Source organism: Orcinus orca, chromosome 19, assembly GCF_937001465.1.
Source record: "Orcinus orca chromosome 19, mOrcOrc1.1, whole genome shotgun sequence".
Taxonomy (NCBI): domain Eukaryota; kingdom Metazoa; phylum Chordata; class Mammalia; order Artiodactyla; family Delphinidae; genus Orcinus; species Orcinus orca.
In genome coordinates this window covers 44,640,834-44,656,174 of record NC_064577.1, presented here as the reverse complement: position 1 = coordinate 44,656,174, position 15,341 = coordinate 44,640,834, and the positions used below count along the sequence as shown (strand labels likewise).

General features: G+C 44.6%; 1 protein-coding gene and 1 long non-coding RNA gene across 5 annotated transcripts in view; one reads left to right on the top strand and one right to left on the bottom strand.

Annotated features, from left to right (window-relative positions):
• Nucleotides 1-8,876, top strand: part of LOC117197760 (uncharacterized) — a 22,720-nt gene extending 13,844 nt beyond the window's left edge. Inside the window, exons 2-3 of the long non-coding RNA XR_004478620.2 lie at nucleotides 6,299-6,400; nucleotides 8,315-8,876. This is a non-coding gene — a long non-coding RNA (uncharacterized LOC117197760). The remainder of the gene's footprint in view (nucleotides 1-6,298; nucleotides 6,401-8,314) is intronic.
• CALCOCO2 (calcium binding and coiled-coil domain 2) overlaps nucleotides 6,932-15,341 on the bottom strand; it is a 22,757-nt gene continuing 14,347 nt past the window's right edge. For 3 of the 4 annotated variants that reach the window (XM_004282658.4, XM_033411129.2, XM_049702543.1), the window contains 7 exons: nucleotides 15,241-15,310; nucleotides 14,614-14,736; nucleotides 14,227-14,313; nucleotides 11,419-11,514; nucleotides 9,736-9,871; nucleotides 8,471-8,499; nucleotides 6,932-7,960 (listed from right to left, as the gene is read on the bottom strand). In XM_004282658.4, coding sequence (XP_004282706.1) covers nucleotides 7,787-7,960; nucleotides 8,471-8,499; nucleotides 9,736-9,871; nucleotides 11,419-11,514; nucleotides 14,227-14,313; nucleotides 14,614-14,736; nucleotides 15,241-15,310 — 715 coding nt within the window. In that variant the 3' untranslated portion in view covers nucleotides 6,932-7,786. The remainder of the gene's footprint in view (nucleotides 7,961-8,470; nucleotides 8,500-9,735; nucleotides 9,872-11,418; nucleotides 11,515-14,226; nucleotides 14,314-14,613; nucleotides 14,737-15,240; nucleotides 15,311-15,341) is intronic. The other variant, XM_049702542.1, reaches the window with a different exon arrangement.

Below are 15,341 nucleotides of genomic sequence, written 5' to 3'. Positions count from 1 at the left end.
GCAGCTACACTGCCCTGTGTCAGTAACAACTTGCAGCTCCAACCCATCTTCTTATTTGGCTGCATCAGGTCTTAATTGTGGCACACAGGCTTTTCTCCAGTTGTGGTGCACGAGCTTGGTTGTCCCGTGGCATGTGGGATCTTAGTTCCCCCACCAGGGGTCGAACCCACGTCCCCTGCATTGTAAGGCGGATTCTTAACCACTGGACCACCAGGGAAGTCCCCCAGCCCATCTTCTTGCAGAAACATTTCTCCAATCATCTACTGTCTATTCCTGCAAGTTCCTCAGATTCAATATGCTTAAAACTTCAACTCTCTGCCTGAGAGCAACTCTCCCTTCTGTATCATCTATCTTGGTGGTCTGGGTCAGAATCGTAGTTATCATCTATTCTTCCCTACCTCTCTGTAGCAGGTTGAAAAGAGATGTCCATGTCTTATAATTACTACCTTATATGGATAAAGTATACTGCCTTATAAGAAGAAAGATGTGATTAAGGATCCTGAGAGGCGCTTATCTTGGGTTATCTAGGTGGGTACTAAATCCAATGAGGAGTGCCCTTAAGAGACACTTGGAGGAGGAGACATACTGAGAAGAGGAGGTATTGTGACCACGGAGGCAGAGACTGGCATGACGCTGCAAGCCAAGGGATGCCAACAGCCACTCAAAGGACAGACTGTCCCCTCCAGCCTCGGGAGGGAGTGTGGTCCTGCCAACACCTTGGTTTTGAACTTCTAAGAGCCTCCAGAATCTGCCCCTGTGAAAGAATAACTTTCTGTTGCTTTAAGGCACCCAGTTAGTGTTGTTATGGAAATTAATATAACCTCATTCTTTGGCACCTAATTGATCACAAAAGTCCTGTTGACTTCAACTCCTAAATAGCTCTGGTTTTCCCTCCCTTCTGCATCTCCACTGTCTGGTCCAGGCCCTCCTGAGCTCTCTTGAACCACTGTAGTGGTCTCCTAACTGGTCTCCCTTCCTCCCGGCTTCCCCTGATTATTATCCCTACACCCAATCCATTCTCCACAGTGCTTCCACAACCTAGAACCACAGGGATCATTCTAGAATATGTTTGACTACATCACTCCCCTATTATAAGACCTCAAAAGCTCTCTATTGCCTTTAATAGGACCAAGTCCAGATTATTCCTCAGGACGGTATACAAGGCCTTTCCCAGGCTGGATTTAACCTTTCCAGCCTCCTCCTTTCTCACTCTGCCCCACTAGGAACGCCGTGCTCTCATCACACGGATTGTTGCAATCTCCTTGTCATGACCTGCTTTTTGAAGCTCCTGCTCTTTTTTAGAAAATAAAACTTTACTTTTGTGGTAATTGTAGATTCATGTACAATTTTAAGAAATAATAGAGAGATCACATGCACCTTTTTTTTGTTTGTTTTTGTTTTGCGGTACACGGGCCTCTCACTGTTGTGGCCTCTCCCGTTGCGGAGCACAGGCTCCGGACGCGCAGGCTCAGCGGCCATGGCTCACGGGCCCAGCCGCTCCGCGACATGTGGGATCTTCCCGGACCGGGGCACGAACCCATGTCCCCTGCATCGGCAGGCGGACTCTCAACCACTGCGCCACCAGGGAAACCCTCACATGCACCTTTTAATGCAGCTTCCCTCAGTGGCAACATCTTGCAAAACCTTAGTACAATATCACAACCAGGATATCAACGTTGATGCAATTCACCTACCTTATTCAATTTCCCATTTTTCTGGTTCTCATTACATAGTTGGTTCAATGCATTTTTATCACATGTAGGTTTGTGGATCCACCACCAGAGTCAAGATACAGCACAAGGACCCCTTCCTCACATAGCCCTCACACCCCAACCTCCCTTCTACCTAACCCCCAGCATCAGTAGCCTAGTCTCCATTTCTATAATTTTGAAATTTCAAGAGTGTTAAATGAACAGAATATATAGTATGTAATTTAAAATGCTTTCAAATTTAGCTTAATTCTGTGGAGATGTCAGTCAAGTTATTGCATGTGCCAGGTTTGCTCCTTTTTATTGCTCGGTAGTATTCCATCCTTTGTCTTTAAAAAAAAATTTATTTATTTATTTGGCTGTGCCTGGTTCTTAGCTGTGGCACGCGGGATCTTCGCTGCCGTGTGCGGGACCTTCGTTGTGGCATGCGCGGATTTTAGCTGTGGCATACGGGCTCTTTTAGTTGCAGCATGCAGGTTCTAGTTCCCTGACCAGGGATCGAACCTGGGCCCCCTGCACTGGGAGTGCAGAGTCTTAACCACTGGACCACCACGGAAGTCCCCATCCTGCGCTCTATTATGGCATCCTGCCCAGTTTTCTCCACCTAAAGGCCACTCATCCTTTAATCAGATTTGAATCCCATCCTCCCACCCGCAGCATTTGTTATAAATTATTGCAATTATCTGTTGCACGCTCAGCTCAGACCATCTTCTCTGGTACTCTCCTCTCCCCATGCACCTCCCTTCCTATCCCTGCAGTGACTCAGAGCTGCCAGGTTGGTGCAGGGTGACCGCACATTCTGGCCACAGTTGACTGAACAAGGAGTGAGTGCATTGGTTCACCCTAGCAGGGCCAAACAAGTCCCTCCCTCAGGGAATCTAGAGTTGGACTGAGATTCCCATCCTTTCCTTTCACAACTCTTTTTTTTAAAGCAGAGTAGCCTAAAAACTCAGATAAGCAGCAACCAGTTTCCATCATGCAGTCTGGGAGGCAGAGAATCAGACTGCAGTGAAAGAGGTTTGACTCAGAGGCAGAGAAGCAGGGGTAACAAATGGCAAGGGATGATGTCTCTGTGTCACCTAGCACTCTAGCCCTGAGGGCTGGGAATCTTAAGCCTGGGGCTCTGAGACACTCCTATATCCTTAAAACTGACACCCTTCGCCACCCTCCCTCCTGTCCCTTTTGAGCTCAAATGAGCTTGTTAGATGTGGTTCAACTGACTGGAGTGTCTTTCAGGACAGAAACTTGTTTCTTTTTATATGCTAGTACTTTTGCTTCAAAGTTCTTTGCATTCTGGAGCGGCTTCTCTCTCCCCCTTTGTAGAGACCCTCAGGATACCCTCCCCATTTTGGTCTGCCATTTTTGTCCCTCAACCTCTTCCAAAGCACACTCATATAAGACGACATTAACTTGGGCTTTGCTCACATCTTAATTAACACTCAGGTCCCATAGCCCTCATGTCTTCAGTTTGCGAGATGATGTCCCTTATCTTTGCGTCCTTAAATTGGGCAGTTAATCTCATTTCCCCAACAGATTAGGAGACCCCTGAAACCTGAGAATCTCTCCCCCAGCAGTTCGAGGGCTCCCAGAGGGCAGACAGAATGTCTTCATTAATCTTGCAGATCCCTCGAGGGAAGAACTTTTCTATTAAAAAAAAAAAAAAATCCTGGCCCTGTATTAGCTCTGCACACTGTGGGTGCTCACTAAATGTTGACTGACTGGGTAAACGACAGACTTAGTTCCCCAGAGTGTCATATTCTTTCTTTCCACAGGGAGAAAGTAATAACACTAGGCAGAGCAGGCTGGATCCCTTCATATGATTACCTGGGATTTGTGGGCTGGTGACTCTTTACCCCAACTTTATTGGGTCCATTCATCTCCACAAAATAGATATTCCCAGAGACCACCAATGCTGCTGGCCAGATGGTAGGCTACCATTAATTGGCCTGATGCTACTAATCACAACTGAAGCGCTGCCTCCAGCCCAAGAGAGGGGGAGAACCCAACACTGCTGAGGCAGGGGTTGTACTGACAAGTGTGATTTAACCAAGGTCAACAGTGCTGAACCTGCTCTGTATCTGTATTTAAGACATCCTAGGGACTTCCCTGGCGGTCTGGTGGTGAAGACTGCACGCTCTCCATGCAGGGGGCACAGGTTTGATCCCTGGTTGGGGAATTAAGATCCCGCATGCCACATGGCATGGCCAAAAAAAAAAAAAAAGACATCCTTTTAACCTTTTAAAAACATACCAACTTGAGATATAACTCACATAGCACACAATTCACCTGTTAAGTGTATAATTCAGTGGTATTTAGTATAGTCACACAGTTGTGCAACCATCTCTGTAATAAATTTTAGAACATTTTCTCTACCCCAGAAAGAATCTCCACACCCATTAGCAGTCATTCTCCATTTCCCCCAACACCCAGCCCTAGGAAAATACTAATCTATTTTATTTCCACAGAATATTTTCTTATTTTGGACATTTCATATAACGGAATCATGCAGTATGTGATCTTCTGTGACTAGCTGCTTTCACAGCATGTTTTCAAGGTTCGTCCATGTTGTGACATCTCAGTACTTCGTTCCTTTTTATTGCCAAATAATATCCCGTTGTATGGCTATATCATATTTACCCACTCATCAACTGACGGACATTTGGGTTGTTTCCACTTTTAGCAGGTTATTTCTCCACGTTTCATCTTATTCATCTATAAAAATGGGAGTTAATAGCTGTTTCAGGGACTTCCCTGGTGGCGCAGTGGTTAAGAATCTGCCTGCCAATGCAGGAGACACGGGTTTGATTCCTGGTCTGGGAAGATTGCACATGTTGTGGAGCAACTAAGCCTGTGAGCCACAGCTACTGAGCCCACGTGCCACAACTACTGAAGCCCGCACGCCTAGAGCCCGTGCTCCACAACAAGAGAAGCCACCTCAATGAGAAGCCCGCGCACCGCAACTAGAGTAAGCCCGCCCGCGTAGCAAAGAAGACCCAATGCAGCCAAAAATAATTAATAAATTTAAAAAAAGCTCTCTGTTTCAAAGGGTTACTGAAAGTATACATGGACTATATGAAATGTATTCTAAACTATAAAGCACTACATGCTTATAAAGCCATTATTTTAATATTTATATGAGATCAATTAAGGAGATCTCAGTGTAATTTCCCCGAGCTTGTGGCCTGTTGTTGGTTAACTCAGGAGAATTAGGTGCTATCTCTTCAGGTTTGATCTCTATGTTATGCTGAGTCCATTTTGCTTTTTTCCCTAGGTAATGGACGGCATCTTTTTGCCACAGCCTACCATCTCATTAGCATTTGTTGCTAGGAGACCAGGTTAGAAAGTGCTTAGCTCAGTGCAGTCCACAGCCACTGTAGAAAATCACTCGAATCCCAGGATCATATTTAAACATCAAGGCAGTTCCATTTCATCCCAATTTTTAGCAAGATGAGGCAAAAGGGCTGAAGCTACAGGTGTTCTTAGGGGTCTAAGTTTACCAAATATCTTGCCAACTCTCCCTTCTCTGATTTTAGGTTAGCTTTCCTTCACCACTCACACTCATGTATGCCAGGGTGACTTTTTTCCCCACTGCTTAGTGAGTGTGCTAAGGTAACGCAAAAACATTTTAATATTAGAAAAGAGAAAATGAACTAGGAAGGAAAACTTGTTGCCATAATAAGTACACAGATTCTCAAATCCATTTTGCTCCCACAAGCTGTTATTTCTTGCAGGAATTTTCCAGCTTTAAAATCTGTGGGTGTAAGAGGTATAGACGGGAAAGGCTGGGGTGATGATTGGATTATGTAAGAATGACTGTTTCCTTTACCACTAGTAGATGCCTGGAGCGTAATTTCCCCTTCAAAGCCTTGGTAAGAGCAGCTGGGGATAATGAACAGTGGTTAAAGATGCTTTGTTTTACATCCAGCAAAAAGGATGATTAACACCTCAACTGCTTTTTTGTACCAAGCCTGTGGAAGGGCTCCTGCTGCTGTTGATAATCACGGTAACCCTCAGGGTAGCAGGGGCAAAGGGTGGGTGATTCACCAGAAAATGGTATTCGCTGATTTGGGTTATGTGCACCACTGCTCCTCTCCATTCGTGTGCTTAATTAAGAGCTGACTAGTATAAAATAAATGAAACTGCAATTCTTCACTGGAACTATCTGGGGAGCAACAGAAATTTTGCAGGAAGGGTATCTGCCAGAAAAACTGTGTTACTCTCTCCCCGTTATATTTCTATTCATTCATTCATTTATTTTTTTGGCTGCGTTGGGTCTTCGTTGCTGCGCGTGGGCTTTCTCTAGTTGCGGTGAGCGGGGGCTACTCTTCGTTGCGGTGCGCAGGCTTCTCATTGCCGTGGCTTCTCTTGTTGTGGAGCTCTAGGCGCGCAGGCTTCAGTAGTTGCGGCACGTGGGCTCAGTAGTTGTGGCACACGGGCTTAGTTGCTCCGGGGCATGTGGGAACTCCCTGGACAAGGGATCCAACCCTTGTCCCCTGCACTGGCAGGCGGATTCTTAACCACTGCGCCACCAGGGAAGTCCTATATTTCTATTCTAAACTTTGTCTTAATGTCACATCTGATTCTTACAGGGCAAAGGCTTATGAGTCCAAGAGACATCATATCGAAATGGTGATACGGGAGAAGCAGTGGGAGTATAGTCTCATCTTCATTTTATCAAAGGAGAAATAAAGGTGAGGAGCTGTGACTAGGACAATACAGTTAGTCTAAGGCCTAACTTAGTCACGTCAGGGAAAACCACAGAAGGAATGCAGAGCTATAACTGGCTCAACCTGATGCACAGCATCATGTTTCACATCATTCAAAAGTTTCTGTAAAAGTCTCTACAGTGACCAGCTAGCTGGCTGACGGCCTGGGAGTCATTTCCATTTGTTCAGTCCCTGGGGTGGAGAAAATGGAATTGCTTCTTATAGTTCAATTAGGCAGATCTGGATGGAGGGAACTGAAGTTAGTTCACAAAAGGTGCCCAAATCCACACCCTTTCAAAAATGCACAGAAAGTTAGAACAAGAAAGTCAGGGCTCCAGATTTCTCAAACTAATGCTTCGTCACCTCCCTCTCCACCTCAAGATAATGGCCAGGACACTCTTTTGTTGACTAGTTAAGACAGGTGAAGAGAAATCCTTGGTGGAGTCTATAATTCCGACAATCCTTTTGATTATACTTTCCCCACAAGCTTAAAAATAAAAAAACATGAACTCAAGGTTTATTTTAAATTACCAAAGTCCCTGAATAGAGGACTAGTTTATTTTTAGTATTAAAGCGATTAACAATAGTTCTTATTCTAACTTATCCATATTCAAACTCACCTGCTCAGAAAGTTGCAAACCCATACAGTTTCTAACAAGTCCCACTAACCATTAAGAAAGGACTTACAACAATAATAGTTATGTGCACAGGAAAAAACCAGAGTAGAAAATGCCAGTCAGAGGTATCCAGAGAGAAACCCTTTCTGTGAGTGAAATATTTCATGTCCATTGTTCAGGAATGCTTCCGTCGGGAGCTGGGAAATCAAGATGAGAAAACTTTGGTATCCAAATTGGATATCTGGGTTCTCTGCCATGCCTTTTTTGACTATTCTAAATTAGTTGGAGAAGGAGGCCTGAGGAGGAGGTAGAAATTCTCAACCTCTGATCAGTCACCAGCCCCAGGGTTAGGACTGAGGACTGAGTACAAACACACTCAAGGCCTGACCTTGAATGGCAGTGGGACAACCTGGAAAACTACTCACTTAGTACTCGAGTCAGGCCTCCTGTGAACAGCCAGGTCAGCTCCAACCCAGGGCCTTTATGCTGGAGACCCTCGCAAGAATGGGCATTTTAGTTGAGAGGCTGACACAGCTGGAGTTATGTGACTTAAAAGGTACTAAAACCCACAAGGATGGAAGTAACAGCCGTTAACACTATGCTTCAGATAATCGACATGACTCCACCTATAGGGCAGCAGGACTAAGTAAATCCCTAATGATTCAGGTTAGGCAGGATCTTGGGTCATAACTCATAGTAGAAGCTTCTACTCTATAAAATCCACGTACAGTATAGATCCAAGAGGCCGGGACACTTAGAGAGTGTGGCACAACACATGGTCTTCAAAGATCTGCTTCTCTTTTGCTGGGAAGGCCTTGTCACAAATTGGACAATTCAAACTAAGGGGCTGCATGTGCTGCTCCAAGGTGTGATCAAACAAGTCATCAGGAAAGTCTGATTTGCAGGTGGGGCATTTCTTGATGGAGAGCTGGGAGGAAGAGCAAAGAGGTCAGTCCTAATGTAAGCTATATGCGGCAGAGACTGTGTCTGACTTTCTACTATATCCTCAGCACCTAGCATCATGCTTGGCAGATGGTAGGTGATCAAGAAATAGAGGATGAATGAACAAATTCACATTTGGAGCTACTCACTGGGGCATTCTCTAACCCCAGGATTGAAAGGATGTAATACTGCCTGGAAGGGGCACTGGACATACCTTGTTTGGCTACCTGCCTGGTTCATATCTCCTCCCTAGTCCTTCTACCAAACTCAATTCACAGGTGAAAAATCTTCAGCGGAACACTGATGGATGAACTGTGTTTTCTTCTCCCCGCCCTAACAGGCTCTCTCAGCTTTCGGCACTGACCAAATTGACCCTGCTGACTTGGATTATCACAGTGAACCAGTCTCCCTACGGTTCTCCCGTGAACTGGATGGAGCAGGAAGGGAAATCTTCTCAAAGATTTGCTGTGGGCAATCTCAGGAATCAAATACTTACCAGGCTGGGGGCAGGACTTTCTTGGATACCTGAAGGTAATAAAAAAGACTGCACTCAATGAAATGCATCCTTAGAATACATTCTCCAGCTGTGTTCTAGCAGCTGTTTTTTGTAACCCTCATTGTTCCCCTTCTGATTCTTTAGCTCTCATATATACCATCTACTTTGATAGAGGGGATCTAGGTCAAGGATAGTGGGAAAAGAGGAAAAAATAATGAAGTGGCATTTTCAGTAGCCATTATATAATCAGAAAAAAACAATAAACCTATTTTCAGTGTGGAGAAAATGAGATTTTAATGAAAACAGTAACAATTTAACACGGAAATAGTCTGAGAATAGATTTTAAGACCAAATCCACACAGTCATTTTTTAAATGAAATGTTTAAAAATATACTTCTAAGGAAAAATAAACTTGTACCCCTGCCTGTTGCAAAGATCAGATTGTGACTGTTAAGAGAACAGGACTGGGCTTCCCTGGTGGCGCAGTGGTTGAGAGTCCACCTGCCGATGCAGGTGACACAGGTTCGTGCCCCGGTCTGGGAAGATCCCACATGCCACTAAGCGGCTGGGCCCCTGAGCCATGGCCGCTGAGCCTGCGCGTCCGGAGCCTGTGCTCCGCAACGGGAGAGGCCACGACAGTAAGAGGCCCGTGTACCGCAAAAAAAAAAAAGAGAACAGGACTGCTTTAAACTGTCGCAAAAAAGCAAATGAGGTCTCATATCGCTTTGGAGACAAAAAAGGAGTAAAGTTCCCTGTTTGGCAAAGACATCTGACCCCGGGTCCTTCAATGACAAGACTGGTTGTCACCCCACTTCCTGTCCTCCAAACCACTCAGGAGTCTCTGTTGAGCACATCCCTGCTACCCTTGGTCAGGCCACGGGGGTGGCTGCCTAACAGCCCATCCTGGGTGGCACAGTCCGCCTCTCGTGCTTCCACTTCCAAATCTTAATTAGCCTCCTCAGCTTTAGATGTATATATCTTCTACACAGAGACATTTCTCTGACTCATATATTTGGAATATAGCCACGGGACTCAATTTGTGTCTGCTGCCTCTAGGCGAATGATCTATTTGTGTCTTCTAGATTCAGATTTATTTCTCAATTAACACTTCTTGCCTGGCAGTCTTTCTGTTGGGTACTCAGCTTCTGCCCAACAAGTCTTAACAATGAAGCTGGTCTTAATTAGCATTTCAGATAAAAAGAAAATTTATTGGAGGAAAGGGATGCAAGCAGGGGCCTCCACCTCGAATGGCAAAGTTGTCTTACCAGAATATGGGTTTCCATAGACAAGTCCTGGGTTTGGTCTCGCACCTCCTTGATTCGAAGCAGGCGCTTGATACGGCAAAGAGTCATAATTCAGACCCATGTAACTCAGCAGTGTGCTGTTCTCCATCTTCAAAAGCTAAGGATAGAGTATTTAAAGAGACATGTTAAAAGCCAACAACAAATGGCCACAAGGAACTGGCCAGGGATGCCCATTACAGGTAGTTCTCAATTAACAGTGTGGCACTGGAGAAGCCCAAGAAATGATAAACCATAATCCTTCAAAAGGGGAAGCAGCAGCCTCAGTATTCCAAAGATCTGAGTTCTTAATATCTGAATTTAAATATGTATTGAATTTTGTTTAGAATGAATGCAAAAAGGAATTTTAAACCTTTAAATACACACCAACTGAAGGGGGTACAGAAGTTTTATGGATATGTGAGGGTGGTGGGAGCTATATTAAGATTGAAATTGTTACACATTATTGAGAGCAGAATGCTTTTTAGTCTCCTTCCTAGAACAATTTTCTTACATAGTGTGAATATTCATCTGATATAATTTTCCCTCTTCATGTTTTATCCCATTAAATGGATATGCCAACAGAGAGTGAGAGGGAGGAAAAAAGAGAGGGAGGGAATGCGAGAGAGAGAAAGAATGTAAGAGATCAAGCCACAAGGGGGACAGGCAGCGTTTAAAGTTCTTAGAAAAAAGAAAATCAGTAAATTTCCTCTTAACATCTTCAGAGGGTTTTACTACAGTTCCTAACAAAGCTCCAAATATCAGATCTTTCTCTTCTTGCTGCAAGTTGTGTGCATTCTTCCTCCCCATCCGCTGCACACCCTTCCCCCACCCCCAGCCCACACCATCGACTATTTCAAAGTCAAAGTACCGCTAACTAAATCAAGAGGATGAGAATGACAGGACCAGAAACAGACCCCAAAGTCTTTCTGCAAAATTGAAACACATTGGCATAAATGATATAATCAAAGGTAGAAATGATCACTTGAAGGCACAGCCCAGAAGGTTATGGAGAGGGTAGAGATGGAGAATGGCTGGAGGTGTGGATCGGAGGAGCAGCCAGAATGCATGGACACCTGCTCTTTGATGCCAGCAAGCACGTGAGAATGACTTCAAGTTCAACCTTATTTGCTGCCATCATCCTCAATCAATCAATAATAATGTGTTAGCATACAGCAGAAAATAAATACTGGTTGGATGAAAGAATGAACTGATGAATGAATGAATGCATGGTATTTATTTGGGGCCTACCATGGGTCCAGCACTGGTACAGACCACCACTTCTGCTCCTGGTTTGGCAGCAGAGAAAAAGAAAAAAGTTGTGCTGAAGGAAAAGGGTCCCTCAGCTAGCACAAAAATGATGTAGGATATTACTCCCCAAAGACAATACTTAGAATAGCTGTGGAGTTAAAAGCAAAAATAATAAGTTAGATCTTCATCAAGGCTGTTCCTTTCAAGGTCACTACTGCCATGCCAAACAAGCTTCAGTTACAGAACAAAGAATGGGTTTTGCGGTAGATTAGGAAACCAGATGAAATGTACCCTTTGTTTGGGAGCAACTGTCTCATCCAATGTCCCAGAAAGGGCTCTTTTGTTTAACTTTTTATGTTATCATCACATCTCTGGGTCACCCTGCTCCTTCCCTTAAAAAGTCTTTTACACACTTACACCATTTTCTTCTTCCATTCTCTCTTTCTCTTTCTGCAGAACGTTATATATAATCTTGTTCTCACTCAGTCTTTTTGACAGGTCAAAGTTCTGGTCCTGTCAAAAAAAAAATTAGGATTAGGACCACCTATTGCAGTCTGGATCCAAGGTGGGGTAAAACAAGATCAGAGAGGATCTGGCTGTCCAAAGTGGTGGGACTGAGGTGGTGGAGAAGGAAATGGGGGTAGGGAGGAGTGGTACCATGGAGGTGATGCTGACTTACAGAAAAATGACTTAACAAAATGCCTGAAGGCTTGGGCTGGCATCAAGATGCCAGTTTCGTTTGGTTTAGCTGGGAGTAAGTGACCAAAGAGAGAAAAAGTTAGCTTGGGGGAAACCTCAAGACTGGCTTAACAGAATTAGGGATAAACTGAGCTTTTTTTAAACCCCACGCAACCATGGAAACAATCATCATCTTTGTCTTGAATAAACATCTCACCCAACACAGCGAGAAGCACTGAGTTAGGCTGGTGTGACTCCCTCCCAGTGTGAAGACAAGCATGTGGACTCAAGTTACACTGAGGAAGAAGGAACCCTGGAAGGCATTTATCCAAGGCTAAAAGGAACCCAGACTGCGGTCCTGGGCTTCCCAGTACGATGGGTTCACCTGACTAGTTTCATGGAGCCAAAACTCATAGGCATGCTTCAGCGCTTCCCGACACCTGCCTGTATACACACACATGCGAATACCTCACAAAAACACTTTAAGCTAATCCTACCAGTTGTGGGTTTTTTTTTTCAAGATTTTTTATTTGAATGCTGTGCACTTCTAGCCGACCCTGAGGTAGTAATGCGAAAGGGGGCTACCCGATGACAGTGCTGACTGCAGGCCCCTGGTTCCCCACCCCCACTGGCTCCTGCTGGCTCTTCTGGTCCTGGTTCACTTCCTCAAAAGGCAGAAATAAGAAAGCACTATCTGAGTCTGTACAGAAACCTGCTCAATGGTTATAAAAACCTTCCCTGAGGGCTTCCCTGGTGGCGCAGTGGTTGAGAGTCCGCCTGCTGATGCAGGGGACACGGGTTCGTGCCCTGGTCCGGGAAGATCCCACATGCCGCGGAGCGGCTGGGCCCGTGAGCCGTGGCCGCTGAGCCTGCGCGTCCGGAGCCTGTGCTCCGCAACGGGAGAGGCCACAACAGTGAGAGGCCTGCGTACTGCAAAAAAAAAAAACCTTCCCTGAGACCCATGGCTGAGCTGGGGCCTCTATTTCTGGGGATCTCCAGGCTGGTTTCTGGCCCCATACTCCATCCCTCTTTTTAGCAGAGGGTGTATGCTCCTTAACAAGGGTGTACAATCCTCTGGGCTTGGTCCAGGAGCCACAAACCTTCACACCCTTTGCTTCCTGGGCCCCTCATCTCTGTCACCTACCCGTGCGGCAGCCCTGAGTTGCCTGATCTGTTTGTGGAGCCGCTGACACTCTTTGTACTTCTCTAAGAAACAGGCTTTCCCGGCCTCTACCTTTGCCTTTAGGCGTTCCACCTCTTGTACTAGCTGCTCCTCCACTGCTGTTTTCTTGTTCTTAGGCTCCTGAAGCCTAAGATACATAGTCGTCAGAGTTAGGGGACTTTTGGATGCATGAGGAATAAAGAATTGCTGTCAGACAGCTGGGGAGCCCCTGGATCTTTCAAAGTATTCCATGAAAACCAAGGAGGTTCAAACCTTTGAATGGCTGTAGATTATTTAAAGCAGATTTCTTTGTTACATCAGAGGTCACAAACTCAAAAGTGCCAATAGGGGCCTGGCAAGTAATGGAACTGAATGAAGGAGTGGGATGCAACAAAACAGTGAGGACGGCAGCCACATGGGGAACGCATGACCCATCTAAGGGGTCAGCAGCTCCAGCTCCAGATACTGCTACTGGGCGGGAGTGTCGGCTCATATGTTGCCAGAGCCTCTGATTTTTCAAGAAGCTGGAAATACAAATTTCTTTTAACGGGAAATGTTCCCATTTTTAAGTGCTGTTCACCAAATCAGTTTTTTAAAAAACACCATCTAGAACAATAAAACATTCCTGTGAGCTATACTTGATCTGTGAGTTGAAGATTTTCAAACTTTGTTGCATCTATTCTTTATTATATAAGCTAAAATACGCAGTATCTTATATACAGTAGGTACTCAATGATCAATTAGATAATGATTGAATGAATGAATGATGCATAGAGGATATGAGTTACATTCCCAATAACTGGATATTCTCCACACATCAGGAGTTCTCATGTCCTTACAACAGTTCAGAAAATGGAGCTTCTAGGCACCTGTGATCACCATGAGGCCTTGTTTCCAACAATGTATTATAGGAAATTATTAGTCAATTAGGCTTTCATTACTATATTACATAGCTCAGAACAATTTATAATTATGATAATCGCTAACATTATATTAATTATAACAAAATTTGTTTGACCACTATAATATCTTCTAATTGTAGAGCTCATTTGACAATCATTAATTTGTCTGCCCCGACAAAAACTCTTTAAGAAGGGGGTAGGGGTTATTCTGTGTGATTCCTAGCCCAAGGCTCTATTTACTACAATCTCTCGTGAAGTTTAACTTCCAATATTCCTTTTCACTCGTCACATATTAGAAATGCCCACCTCTCCTCAACAGTCTATAAATGGCAGATTCTCTGTCCCTTTGGGTAGAGAGAAGAAAGTCCAGAGGTAAATGCTATTCTAATCTGTGTCATTTATCCTGTCCATCCCCTGAAAATAGGCTCTATCCCTTCCTTTCTTTAGGCTCCCTCCCACATAGCCATCCAAAGACAGACATGCCGTTAACTCCTGTTCTTTCTTCGCTGCAGTAGTTTCTTTCTGCTTCATCTCCTCCACTGTCCGTTCGAGCTCCTTCCGGTGTTCCCTCTGCACAAAAACAGATTTCAGTACCACTGCTGGGAAAACACACGCACACGCACACGCACAAGCACATGTGCGCACGCACTGGGGAAAGGCCTGCTAAGCTAATGAGCGAGCAGGGTGCAGAGAGAAAAGCAAGTCTTCTCTTGTAAGTTTCTGAGAAAAGCCGTTAGATACCTCATTTCAGATGGCTTCCCTGAGATCTTTCCCGCAGCCAGTGACACCCAGGTATATGATAGAGCAAAGAAAGAACAATGTATATATTTTTTCACAAATCCCTAAAAATATTTTGTTCCATGACTCTACCTGTTCAGTTAAGCTGAGAAAGAGCTGGCCGTTTTCCTTTTTCAGGTCCTCCAACTGCTCTGCTTTATCTTGGACTCCCTGAACAAGCTTCTCTATTTCTTTCTCTTGAGTTGACAGCTGGGTCTAAAGCAAAAATAGTGAATGTAACCAAAATAAAAAAGAAGGAAAACTAAACAGGAACAATGCTTTTAAATGTGCAGTAACATAAAGAGATGTGTGTTCCCCAGCAACTCCCAGCTGCCAAATACCCCTAAGAACGTCTTCACTCTTCAGCTCTACCTTACACCTGAGAATCTAAGGCTCAGCTGAGTAAAATCTGACAAGCCACCCTTTAAAGCCCCTCTTCAAGGCACAGCTTCCTAAAAAAGAGAGTCCTGCTGCTACCTGCTTTACATTCCAGGCTTTTTAGTAAGACTTTGCTTGAAAAGATTTTGTAGCTAAAAGAAAAGTTAAAAAGGGTGTGGAGGGCCAAGAACGGAAAACACACACACTGAAACTGTAGTGTGATGCTCTGAGCGATCCACCACTAGGCCCTCAGTACAATGAGCTGTATCTTCCTGGGCCACCGCAGTGGAGTGGTGGAAAGGCTAAGGAAATATACTTTGGCAAAGGTTTGGCATTACCTACCTGAAGCTGATCCACTCTGACTCCCATCTTTTCATTTTCTGAGGACATCTTCTGGTTTTGTTCTTTCAGCCTGTGGAAGTGGAGACGACTAAGTGAAAAAA